This window comes from Ptychodera flava, chromosome 9, assembly GCF_041260155.1.
Source record: "Ptychodera flava strain L36383 chromosome 9, AS_Pfla_20210202, whole genome shotgun sequence".
NCBI lineage: Eukaryota > Metazoa > Hemichordata > Enteropneusta > Ptychoderidae > Ptychodera > Ptychodera flava.
Window position 1 is genome coordinate 13,243,343 of NC_091936.1, and position 13,002 is coordinate 13,256,344.

General features: G+C 39.7%; 2 protein-coding genes across 2 annotated transcripts in view; both read left to right on the forward strand.

Moving 5' to 3' along the window:
• The first annotated feature begins 237 nt into the window (after nt 1-237).
• On the forward strand, nt 238-9,447 carry LOC139140036 (peptide chain release factor 1-like, mitochondrial). Its single transcript, XM_070709028.1, has 7 exons — nt 238-1,037; nt 2,932-3,573; nt 4,603-4,685; nt 5,062-5,248; nt 5,893-6,056; nt 7,126-7,243; nt 7,842-9,447. The coding sequence occupies exons 2-7, from the start codon at nt 2,997-2,999 to the stop codon at nt 8,204-8,206; spliced, it is 1,494 nt and encodes a 497-aa protein (XP_070565129.1). The 5' UTR covers nt 238-1,037; nt 2,932-2,996; the 3' UTR covers nt 8,207-9,447.
• A 1,196-nt stretch (nt 9,448-10,643) lies between these two features.
• The window catches only part of LOC139140037 (UDP-N-acetylhexosamine pyrophosphorylase-like), a 36,923-nt gene continuing 34,564 nt past the window's right edge, over nt 10,644-13,002 (forward strand). The window contains exons 1-2 of the mRNA XM_070709029.1: nt 10,644-10,771; nt 12,306-12,605. Coding sequence (XP_070565130.1) covers nt 12,335-12,605 — 271 coding nt within the window. The 5' untranslated portion in view covers nt 10,644-10,771; nt 12,306-12,334. The remainder of the gene's footprint in view (nt 10,772-12,305; nt 12,606-13,002) is intronic.

Sequence of the window (13,002 nt, forward strand, 5' to 3'; positions counted from 1 at the left end):
GGATTCCCTCGAATACCGAATATGAAAGTTATCCGAGAGAATTACCCATTTGGGCATAAGGCTGTATTCATCCAACAATTTTCACACGTGTAATTGACGTAATACCTATTAAAGTTGTCCGCCAAAAAAGTTGGGCAAAATGTTAGGATAATTTTGATTTGTTTTATTTTCTACGCCCCCGGTCTACGCCTACGTAATTTTGATGTAAATATTAGCACTTTCACTGGGTCAACCCTTGTCTATTTTTTTCCCGCACGAGCAATCACGACTGGTGTTTCAAAACGTCACAGCATGACTCGTGCCCTTCGCCGCTCGAATCATGGCTGTCACTCTTATGTTTCAGCTGCACACAGGGGGACTGGCTGGATCGGTGGAAGTATCTAACTTTCTAGGAATGTATCTTTCGCGTAAGCACAGCCTCCACGGCTACGGCCTGCCTACATTGTATGTGATTGTGAGTGCTGTCATAAATTTCCTGTCGGGTTTTATAAACGCACTCTGCCAAGCAGAATCGACCTGTGCAAGGAAAAAATTCAAAATGCCACGCTGGCAAATAGAAATTGTGACACTTACACTAAACTCGAAATGTTCAGCACAGCAAGTTCGCTTTCGTGCACAAATCGTGTAGAGAGAGACTCCGGATTACCTGGTCGCCATGTTCATTCAAGTCGACACCTTTTACCCAGTATGCATCATTCAGAACTGACGACGTTTAGTTATGAGTGTTGTATGCTGGGATACAAAATGTCTGCGCCCATCATATTATGTCGACCGCATGGGCAATAAAGAAGAGTGGTGAAGGAAATGTTGTAAATGCATTACCTTATAGGGTTTGCTAATCTTACGCTTCAATTTATAGCTCTCGAATTCATCCAACGATTTTCTTACGTGAACTACTATATCAGGGTTCGCGATTGGTCCATGTTGCCTGTGCATGGTGGAGCGCTGGAGGTACTGTGATCAGTTACAAACAACAGCAGAAGCTACTAAGAAGTACCCTGCTGGGCTAATGGCAGTGTCGGTGATCGGCACCATAGGTAGGAAGTCGACACTGACCTCGACCACCTTGCTATTGGTTATAAGTTAAAGATGAATGCTACATAAACATAGGGAACACCCTGACAAGTTTCGAGTGAGAATACCATTTTTACCACAGGAGCTTGGCTCATCGCTAGGCACACAGTCCATGTAGCCGACAATGAGATGCAAATGATATGCGGTCAAGGTCTCCTCAACTAACTTTCAGCTGGTTCTTCACTTTCTACTATTTTTATAGTATTTTTTACAAAGGCACAGACTTATTCTACCTGCAACTTAAAACTGATAGTGATTTTGTAGCTCATTCTTTACTATTTTTCATAGTTTTTGGTAGCCGGTAACAGACACTTCGTGTTCGTGTCGGCTACATGGACGATCTGCCCATCGCTAAGCAAACTCAAAGCCTCTATGATGCTGTTGTATCATTAGGGCTTCGGAAAGCGACGAGCCAAGCGCCTGTGATTGCAATGGCGCAGATACACGAGATATGTAGCTGCAAAATTGTAGCTCTACAGTGAGGCGGTCGGTGAGTTTTGGTTTTTGAGACATCGCTCACCAGTAGAGCTACAATGCCGAAGGCCCTGTAGCATACAAAATAAGCGCGCCACACATGGCGCAGCATTTTCACTTAAAATCCCACATATTTACTGCATTTGGTCGTACCAATTTATCACTACTGAAGACTAAACACTATACTACACTAACCTTGTCGTTTATGGGGTTTGGTATTAGCACAGACACGTCGATCGCGTTCCATAAACGTTTTTCTGGGAGCCGCCATTACCGGAAGTTGGTAATGGCGGCTCCAAGAAATGTTTTTGGAACGCGATCGACGTATTTGAACAAATACAAAACCCCATACACGACAAGGTTAGTGTAGTATAGTGTTTAGTCTTCAGTAGTGATAAATCGGTACGACCAAATGCAGTAAATATGTGGGATTTTACATGAAAATGCCGCGCCATGTGTGGCACGCTTATTTTGTATGCTACAGGGCCTTCGGCATTGTAGCTCTACTGGTAAGCGATGTCGCAAAAACCAAAACTCACCGACCGCCTCACCGTAGAGCTACAATTTTGCAGCTAACGAGATATGTAGGGGCAAGGCACAGTGGCTTGTGGTAAGGTACAGTGTACACGGCGGGCAGCCTTTGCAGCGTTGACTTTTGTCCTACCATAGACAGTACCCCTCTACTGTCTATGGTCCTGCACACAGGTACCGTGGTAGTTGACAGTGCTTCTAGCTAGTGTAGTGCTGTCAACTAAGGTGGTGCCTGTGGTCCTACATTACAGGGGCTGTCCGCTTTATACCTAATCATATGCGTCTACAACATAAGGTATGAAAACCCTGCAGCAACACAAGGTTGGCAATACATGTTCAACCGATGATACTTACCTCCCATAACTTGCTAAACTTAGGTAGATTGGCACTCTAAAATATATTCCCTAATTGCTCTTGTGGCAGCACACTTTAAGAAAAGTTATGTTAATATCATGATTTGACTATGAATATTATTAATAAGATTTTTGCCATTTTACTAGGGTTGAGCTTTCTACTGCACTTTACAGTACTTGGAAAATAACTGAACGGGTATCGGTCATACTTGATATAGCTGTCTATGTCATGTCCAAATATAACTCACACTTTATATGTACACATACTACTGGTACCAGTTTTTGGTCTCCTGCTGTAACTTTTACATGCTCACTAAGTAGAAACCCAAATATATGTCAAATCATGAGGAACACGGGAACAGAGATGTTCCATGTCTGTGGTAATGATAATAGATCTGCCTATTATTTCATCGAGAACTGAGTTTTAAACTGTAAATCTGTTTGCATGATTTATTTGAAGTGTGACTCGTGTTTTTCATCCTTTTTATTCCATTGCCAGGATATCTGGAAAGCTACTGACTGAAAAATCATCAATGCTAACAGAGTTGGATTCCTTTCCTTACCATGATGTCTCTGCTACATCCAGACAGCATTGTTAGACTTGTAAGGATGTACCAATGTATGAGATTCTCAGTAAATCAGTTCAGGAATCTCCATTGCAGATGGATCACAAGTGATGTCTACAGACCAATTTTCAGAATCAGAAATGATAACCTGTGCAATCTGTGGGTGAAGAGATGCCAGTCGGCGGAAAAATATCATACACTTACTAATCAACAGCACCAGACTCATGGTCTTTTGCCAAATTTGGAAAGCAGGTATCTTAAGCATTCTGAGCTTTTCCGTTGTAAATGCTGTTTTAGCAATCACAAGCTTGTGACCTGGGTGAAATGCCATTACGGAACCCATGCAAAATTTGCGGACTTCTCACTGAGTGATTCCAAAGTCCAGGAGTACTTGTCTAGTTTGCTGGCAGAGTACAGTGACATTGAAACAGAGTTAACCGGAGAGAGTACTCTGATGGGCAAGAAACAAAGATCTTTGCACAAAAGGAAGATAGAGATTATGCCAGTGGTGGAGAAAATCAAGGCATGGGAGCAAAAGAAATCAGAACTGGAGGAAATTTGTAATTTACTGAAAGGTAAAAACTGTATTCACTTATTTGCTGTTGTGCAAGATGTACTTGACACTTCTTTTCATATCGGAAAATGGTGCTAAGGCATTAACTCCGAAGAATTGATGTAAATGAAATTGACTCAAGGTTTTGTACCAATTTCACTGATACTGCCAATGACACTTACAACATTTACAACACTTTCAAGGGCAGAACTAGACTCTCCACAGTCGCTGTGCCTTGTTTTGTGCGCGCCCACGATGGGCCTGCATTCGAAGGCTACGCTGTGCTAGCTGTTAGCACGCGCTGCCAGACACAGCGACTGTCGGTTTTTGCAAGTATATGAATATTCATAAGGGTAGTGTCGTCAAAAGAAACACCTATCTAACGGGGCGGAGAGAATTTTTACTAGTAGCTGGTAGACTTATATACACAGTATGTTTTTATTTTTAATTTTTAATTTTATTTGGCTATGGTAGGCCTACTTGTCATTTTTTTTTTTGATTAACGGATGTGTGCAGTTCTATAAAGTACCCGGATCAGGCAGAAATCCGACCGGTCGCTTGCAAGAACGTCCAGACCCTGGGATTCGTGTCGCGTCTCTGAAGGGCGCGCGCGTGTTCCAACAGGGAAGAACGCGAATCGCAGGGCAGAACCTGTGTAGCATTGTATCTAGGTCAATTGCACTTTCATTGTCATTTACAAATGCTTAGCGATGCTCATTTAAATAAATATGCACCCCTTCCCAACCAATAATGGATGAAAGGAAATTTTGCACAACATAATGTATGAGGCGAAGCAGAGTACATTATGTTGTGCAAAGCTGTTTTGAGTCCATTTTGTGGCTGGGAGGGAGTGCATTATTGCTATAGTTTTTGCAATGCCAGGGAATTTGTGGACGTAGAAAACATCTGGGCCACAATACTGGATAATCAGATATATTATCAGTAATAATCTAGGGGTGATGACATCACAGAATTCACTAGTGACAAAGCTCACAGTAATATAATTCTCATTAAGACGAGTTTGACATGATAATGCTTTCATCCTCCGTAGATAGCAATGACAAAGAAATGCAACAACTGGCAGAAGAAGAACACAAACAGTGTATTGAAGATTTAGATGAAATAGAAAATGAAGTAAGTTTAATAATTCCTGATCATAGATCTGTTTATAATAAAAATTGGTGTTTTTAAATGACCCACAATTTATCCTTTTGCTTACTTAAAATTATTGAATTGGACAACATTTTGTCACTTTCCTTGTGGTACTTTTTTTACGAATGGTGCAATTATTGTTGCTGGGAAATAGCAGACTTTTAGCTCAACACAGTAATCTAAAAAGTTTCAAAGTTCATTTTGTGTGTAACTTACTATAAGGAGTTGCTTTCATTTTACTCGTCATGACTGAACAAGGAGAGTTGTGACAATGCATATAGCGCCCTCTATGTGTATTCTTAAAGTACTCTTGTTTATTTTCAAATTAGCAAAGTCCTGGATCTATGTACATTTGCAGATCCTGTCCTCACTAGTTCCATTGGATGACACAGACAACACTGATGACATAATTGTTGAACTGACGGCTGGTGTTGGTGGACAAGAAGCAATGCTGTTCACAAATGACATCTTCAATATGTATCGCAGATATGCAACCTTCAGGGGATGGAGCTTTGATGTTCTTGATATGAGTGATAGTGACATCGGTTGGTACATTTCACAGTTCTTGTCTTTGTTAACTGCTATTTAAAGCACTGGTTATCATTTTCCTCACAAAAGTTTATCTTCAAAATAAGATACATCAAAGTCCTTTCCAGGTATATCACACAGCATATGTAGTGCGTTATCCCAAGGCTGACAAATTTGCAGAACAACCATTCCAACATTTTGATATTTCGATGTGTCAATCACATAATGCACAAACTAATCAGGTTGATGAATTAAAAATGTTGAAGTACAACTTGTACAGTCACAATCCACTACCTTGATGTATTCACAGTCTCCAGACTGACAGGTTTACCAGATTTATACTCATCTAATATTGTTTCCTTAAGCTGCCCTCTGGTGGTGACCAAAAGCACCAGCATAATTCTAATCATTGAATTTTGCAAAACAGCAAATCACTGATGATCTTATGTTGGAACCTCACAATCCCATCCTTCGCTCTTGTCCTACACCGAACAAAAACTGAGGAAATGCATTGAAGTCTGGTAGTAAAAGGTATATACAGTGTATTTGCCTTGTCATTTCTTTAACCTGACCTCAGGCCGTGTTTTTCATAGGCAAGCTTAACTTGGTTGCACAAAGTGACATTAACAAATCAAGCTACAGGGCTCCTCACTCTTTTCAGGTGGAATGAGAAGAGCTACAATTAATGTGAGAGGTGCAGAAGTTTACAAGTGTATGAAGTATGAGGGCGGTGTTCACCGAGTGCAAAGGGTACCCAAGACAGAGAGACAAGGCCGTGTTCACACAAGTACAATGACAGTAGCAATACTTCCACATCCAAAACAGGTTAGAGCCTCAGTTATCGTGATACTTTTGTCCACATACTGCTGTTCTACTATATTTGGAAAGGCTTCTTACCCTTTGAACTCTGACATCTCATTTCCCATGACATCATCATAATCCATGTCAGGATGTCTTTCCTAATGCTTTTCGTTAGTTTCAATCAATATATTTTGTCAAAAGTTAAACTTGATAAATGTCTCTACTTAGAGTGTACAGTAGAAATCTGGCATAATACATAAAATTATCAGATCCATCCCACACTGTGGAGTGTTCTGAAGAATTATGAATCATAGCTATACTTTTATGACTATGATATTGCAATATTGCAAGCCAAATTTATAAGCACTGAATAGATGTTTCATTGCATCATTGCATCATGGGCCAATGGCTGGAGCAGTGGACGCACAATCACAGGATGGTGAGTTGGAGCCCCAGCATGGCCATGGTGTTGTGTCCTTGAGCAAGGCACTTTATTCCTCATTGCTTCTCCCCATCTTGGAGTGATGGGTACCTGGTAGGACAGTGGTTGTAATGTGTGCGTTTAGCTCTGCTAGCCTGCACTTATTGACTGCACATGTGAGCTGTTGTTTGCTCCCCAGGGGGTTGAGTGGTATCATATTAAGTCCAGTGACCAGGGGCAATAATAATTGTAAAGCGCCTTGAGCACATGTACTTGTGGATATGTGCGCTATATAAGAACCCATTATTATTATTATTATTGCAATTTGAAACATATCTGGGAAACAGGTCATAAAAATTCAAGGAAGATGTGCCTTTACAACAAATCCTATAGACCTAGACAATGCATAGACAATACCAAGGTACTGTCTATGCATTAATCTCTGAATCAACACATTTGGCTTTTCAGTGAATGTTCAAGGTAAAAAAATTCTGTGATTATGAGAATTTAATTTAACCTTGAAAGTGTGGAAATCACAAAGCCTGGGAATAATACCCATATCCTAAATACTTGAATATTTGAAGAAAGAATCATACAGTGCTATTAACATAACATGTTTTTGTTGATTATTGTTAATATTCCGTACTTCTGTTTCTTTGTCATTACTTGAAGATCAACTTGTCCTTTGACCCAGGTGACCTGAAAATTGAGACAAAGAGAGCAAGTGGAGCAGGGGGTCAACATGTCAATAAAACAGAAAGTGCCGTAAGAATTGTCCATCTACCGTCTGGTGAGTAGCAATATAGCCTAGAATACTGAGTTATGAAACCTGTGTTGTGACAATCTTTTCTCTTTCACATCTGCCAAAGCTTTTCCACAAAATGTCAACATTTTCAAAAGGTACAAATACACTCACTACTCTACAGGTTTGGATTTTCTTTGATGCAAGGGTCACTGTTGAAAGTGCGGTCGATTTTCAAAATTCAAATTGTTGTACATTTGGTACTCTACATCATGAAACACTCTGAAAAATTGACAAAAAGCAAGGTGACAATATTATACCTGCCTTGCTAAATCTGATTTTATGTTGATTCCTCACACAAATAAAACTGGTCATTTCTTTTTACCTACAGTTTGGTTTATTTGTGATCTGAACTTGTAGAAGTTAGTTTCTGCACATTTAGTGTTTGTTGCTGTATGTGGTCATTGAAAATGCACTAAGATTAGCGTATATATATGTTAAGCATCAATTTTGCTGGAAACATTACTGTATCTGGTAAATATTTGAACATACTTCAAAATGTTAACTGTGTTTGGTTAGTTCTCAGACTGTCTGGTGAGGCAAAAGGTTGAAAGGGCTTGAAAGAATTTATTTTATCAAATTTCAGGTATTGCTGCAGAGTGCCAACAGGAGAGATCACAGATTAAGAACAGGCAAATAGCAATGAAAATGCTGGAAGCTAAACTTTACAACCGGCAGCTTCAAGAGCAACAGAGCCGAGAACGCCAGTCACGGAAACTTCAAGTTGGAACATCAGCAAGATCTGAGAAAATAAGAACTTATAATTTTAATCAAGATAGGATCACAGATCACAGAATTGGTATCTCTGTTTTCAATATTGAAGGATTTCTCTCGGGAGAGGAAGATCTCGATGATATGGTACAGTCACTACAAGATTATGATAGTATGGAAGCTTTAAAGGAACTGATTGAAAACAATGCTAAGAGTAGTGTCAAGGAGAATAAAACATGAATTACCAAAGTCTTTGTTTTTTCAAAATTCATATGTACTCAAAAAGTCAAATTAAATACAATAGTGAAATTTGAGGTAACGCGGTTTGTGATATTGACCATAGCTTTAAAGTTTTACAAAAGGGTATACTGTGCAGCCTCTTCTCATACCCTTGCCGTGTTTCCATTGGATTGCACTTGTGACAGTGACCTTTGCAAGGTAGTCATTGACTCAACATGTATGTTTTTAACTATTTGGTGATGAACTGTGATGTTCTCAAAACTACAGAAACTTTGCCACATTCAAAGAAGACAGTGCTCACCCAGTCTTCATTATGACAACGATGAGACATTCGTTCAGGGCCCCTCAAATAGCTCTATTAAGCAACTGGACCCCCTAGCATTGTGTTGATTTGTACAATTGCTCAGTGTGGGCCTAGTGTTTCTTAAGTCTTGCAGAAATTTTTCTGTCATTATATATATTACATACATGTACATTTTTTGTCCACTTTGATTGGACAGCAAAAACATAATCCTACAATGCAATGTACTGCATGACGTGTATCACAAAGGATATAAAAGGAGACACAAATGGGAGTTCGATGAGTGTGTGTCAAATTAAAAGGGGCCAGGATGTTTTGAATTACTGCAATAACATCTTTTTTCATGAGTTTATGTTTGTGAATACGTAGCACATATTTTGTGTCAAGAAGTTATGGTGCATTTCAGCTGTATGTCTGATTCACAGATGAATGAAAAGACCTTTGAAGCAGTAAAATACATTTTCACAGCAAAAACATTCAAGAGGTACTCTTTTCAGCAAACTGCAGGATACTTTTAAATTGCAGACCTGCATGTGCTTTCAGTATTGGACAAAAGATTGTTCCGAAAATGAACCTGAAGTACCAAAGTGTATGATAACATTACTGGTATGGCCAAGTGAGACACAAAGATGCTCTGTATCAGCTCCAAGTTTCTCAGTTTTTACAGGCCATTTGAAATGCAAATCATTGTTAAAACAACAGTTTCCAAATACAAATCATGATTTAGACTACAAGAAGGTTAATATTCTTTCATTGCTGACACACTGAAGTTTTATCAAGCCTCAACCATGGTGCTCCCATTTCCCTGTGTTTTAGGCCAGCAACTCCCATCACAATCTCTCATGAACCACGGGGTACAACAATGTATCAATTTTCATCAACAGGAAAACTCTGTAACAAAGATAATTCTATTTATTAAAAGTTGAAGCATTACAAAGTGTTTGCAGTTTTCTGTAATTCACTAGCACAGCAAAAGCATACAGCAGTAAGAATAGTCTGTGCTTGTGCATTATTTATGAAAATGGTAATAAAATAACAGCAGCTGTGTTACAAATACTGCTAGTACAGGTGTATATTTCATTGCCTAACAGTTACAATTGAAAATATGCATATTCCCCACAGTATCCCGGTAGATTGTTTGTGGATATGTATGGTTTGTGGGTTGGCATGTATGCCCCATGTTTAGACATCAATGTGGGATAAACATCTTTATGTGTTAGAGATAGGTACTCACTAAATTTATTTGTCTTATTATTATTCATCAGTGTTGGAGTCCCACAGGTTAACCCTAATGTACTAATATGCTTTAACCTGATTGTATCGTTTTCAATAGCAAAGCCGACCCTAATGAAGCAGTGGGGGGGGGGGGGGGAATGTTAAACAGAGTCACATGTCATAGTCATGGGGTTCAAATTTTTAATTGAAATTGAATTTTAGGCCTCATAAATGCCCCTGGTTCAAATTTTCCTTACTTTCACATCATCAAAGAACCTGTGGTTGTCAACTGTCACTAATATAATGAGTAACAAAGTTTTTCTCAAAGTAGTTTGTAGTTAATCCTGACAAATTCATCGCGTACACTATATAAATCTTTTAATATGAGGGTAATGAATCTACTTTGGAGAAGCAGGTTTACAAAATTTGTAAAGTGGTAATTCCGAGTGGCAAGTGAATTTCCATAAATGACATCTGAAGGTCCAGAACTGCGCAGCTGTCAAAACACTAGCTGTGATTGCTTCTGAAAGTCTATACGATTGTCCTTCATCAGTGTACTTCATAAGACCCTGTACTATAAAGTGAACATTGAATATTGATCAGTGGGAATATTTAAATCATGATATTTTAAGATTTGTTATGTTTTCCAACACAATCCTGTCATTTGTACTGAATTTGAAGGCACACGATATTAAAAATTTTGAAAAAGTATGGATAAAATATTATAACATCTTTTCTTCTTTCAAAAAGAAAAGGGAAATGTCGTCTCCCGTCCGGTTTCTACGGAAAAGCTTATTTTCGGGATTGCACATGACGAGGAGCACAAGCACTGACTGCTAACTGACCACCGCGCTGTAAATTTCGCCCTCGTGCGATGGCCAACATAAAGCAATGCATCATGGGAAAGTTGGCCTGAAATAATGACGTCACAGTTTTTGTGTAGACCTGACACGGTAACCAATAAAATATCAACAGTCTGTAGTGGAAGTGGAGCCTTGTGAGCGTAGTGCACAGTGACTGTATCCCCTTCATTGGATAAAACGTGATCGGTAAGTGTGTAACGGGCGTGTTTTCTCATCTTTCATGCGGCTGGTCCCGCTGTGGACCCGGTAAATTCTTTCTGGTAGCACTTGGACCGCTGGACGTTTCGATACAAGTGCAACCGTCCAGTTTCCGTGACACACGATCTGTAGCCGAAGAGAAGGCCCTACGCCCGCCTCACTCGCGTCAGCGCTGGGCGCTGCCACTGTACCGGCGTCCCCACCCAAGCCTTTTAAAAACTACGTCCGCACCGTACACATTTTCGTGTAGCCATTTCATGATGTATGTAGCTATTATTCCCGTTCATTTTATTTTATCAAGTTCTTCCTACCACAATTAATTTTGCCGTAAAAGAGATATCTAATATAATCTACGGAGACAAACCACTTTTGCGCCTGTGGATGTCGACAGCGCAGCGACGTGTCCGAGGCAATACAGGTTTCAGATGAGTACTGAATCCCGTACCCCTCATCGACCTTCATAAACGAAACCTTGCTATAAATGTGAGTGTGTAGGCGTTCACAGTGTCAGTGCATAACTTGTGCAGATCCTCTTTATCACTGGTTTGATGCGTAAATCATCTTGCAGAGAGGACAACTCAACGTCTGAGCTGTCGCTATGTCAGGCAGAGGCATATTGTTTTACTTGTGAACCTATGAACCCTGTTCTCCGCTAGCTGCATGCCAGTGCCACGTCGTATTGCAACGTTGCCGTATACCCCATCATCTTCATACTGTAAACATTTTCACTGCCACGTCTTCATGCCGCCAGGGCATAGTAGACTTGCAAACAAACTTATCATTTTGATGCAATAATCACAACAGACAGTCACACTGCACAACCCACACATACATGCATGCACACAGCAGGGTAGTGGTACTTGTACTCTGTCATGGATGTACCACACAATCTGTGGCACGTCCATGGTATACTAAACCATATACCAAGTTGCTGTGGGTCTGTAACCGTATCGTATACATACCACTCACTTAAACATGGTTACAGTAGGGTTTTGGACCTGCAGCAAATACTGAGTGTTGAAACTTTTTGGAAACAAGACAAATGGAATCTATATAATACTCAATCCACTTTCTGATAGCTCAACCTAGATGCAGTGCTGTAGCTCGAGGTTTTGCTTGGGTATGTGGATCAGACAGCAAAACGGTACCCCACATACCCAGGCAAAACCTTGAAATACAGCACTACAACACAGCTCAACCCAGAAGTAAAATATCACATGCCCAATACCCTCACACTAAATCATTAGACATTGTGAAGAAGTCTTGACTTATCTTCAGGTCTTGCATTCTCTGAAGTCTGTGAGTGTTTTGCAGTGGTGTAATGAGTGTTGATTCAATAGTGAATTGTGGGGGCCGCTGAGCTTGTTACCATGTGAATTTTCAGACTTTAAAGCTTGTATAAACTTCATCCAACAAAATTTTGTTTTGTGGCCATTGTCATTATCATAATATGTGTCTTCAGGACTTTGAGTTAGCTTCCATTGCTAGTGATTACATTCTAGTTTTTTCATTCTTTTGACAGTGTTTCATCGATCAAAAACTGAAGAAATCATGGACATCGCAAAATTAAAGGAAGAGATAGAGACACATGGTCAAAGTCACCTCCTAAAGTTCTGGGAGGACCTAACTCCAGAGCAGCAGAAGTTTCTGTACGAAGACATCAAAAGCATAGATCTGGCTGAAATAAACAGATTTTATAAAGCAGCGACAGACTCAATACAGAACACAGAACTTATTGACGACAGCATGGAACACATTCCATCAGAACAGTTTGGTTCAGTAACAAGGGACGGAAAGAAGATTTCAATGTGGGCAGAGGAAGGTTAGTTCCATTCATTGTGCAGATCCCGGTGCAGATGCTTGTTCGATGAAGCTGCAGCAAGCTTCTCTCTTTTACTGTTTCTTTATGCATACACTTTTGATTAGATTAGCTGTTATGGAAATAGAAGCTCTCAGATGGATGTTAGATCTTCATCAGCATCACCAATAATTGATCCCACTCCTGGTTTGAAGTCTGTAACTTCAAAATTATGCAATTTTAATATAAACCCTTTTCCTGCCAAGTTCATATTTCACCATCACATCAAGTTGGTTAAAACTAGTGAAGCAAAACATGTCCCATATGGTGCATTTTAACAAAGACTTGAAGATTTTAAGGTCCCTGAAGACACAGATACAGTAAACATGACTTTTCCAGACTAAAGCTGCTATAACATACA

Excerpts from the sequence above, each read along its gene's own strand:
- LOC139140036 (XM_070709028.1), top strand. The coding sequence starts at position 2,997 with ATGATGTCTCTGCTACATCCAGACAGCATTGTTAGACTTGTAAGGATG. Across the intron at positions 6,057-7,125 it reads TACTTCCACATCCAAAACAG|ATCAACTTGTCCTTTGACCC; the intron begins GTTAGAGCCTCA and ends CATTACTTGAAG. Across the intron at positions 7,244-7,841 it reads AATTGTCCATCTACCGTCTG|GTATTGCTGCAGAGTGCCAA; the intron begins GTGAGTAGCAAT and ends ATCAAATTTCAG.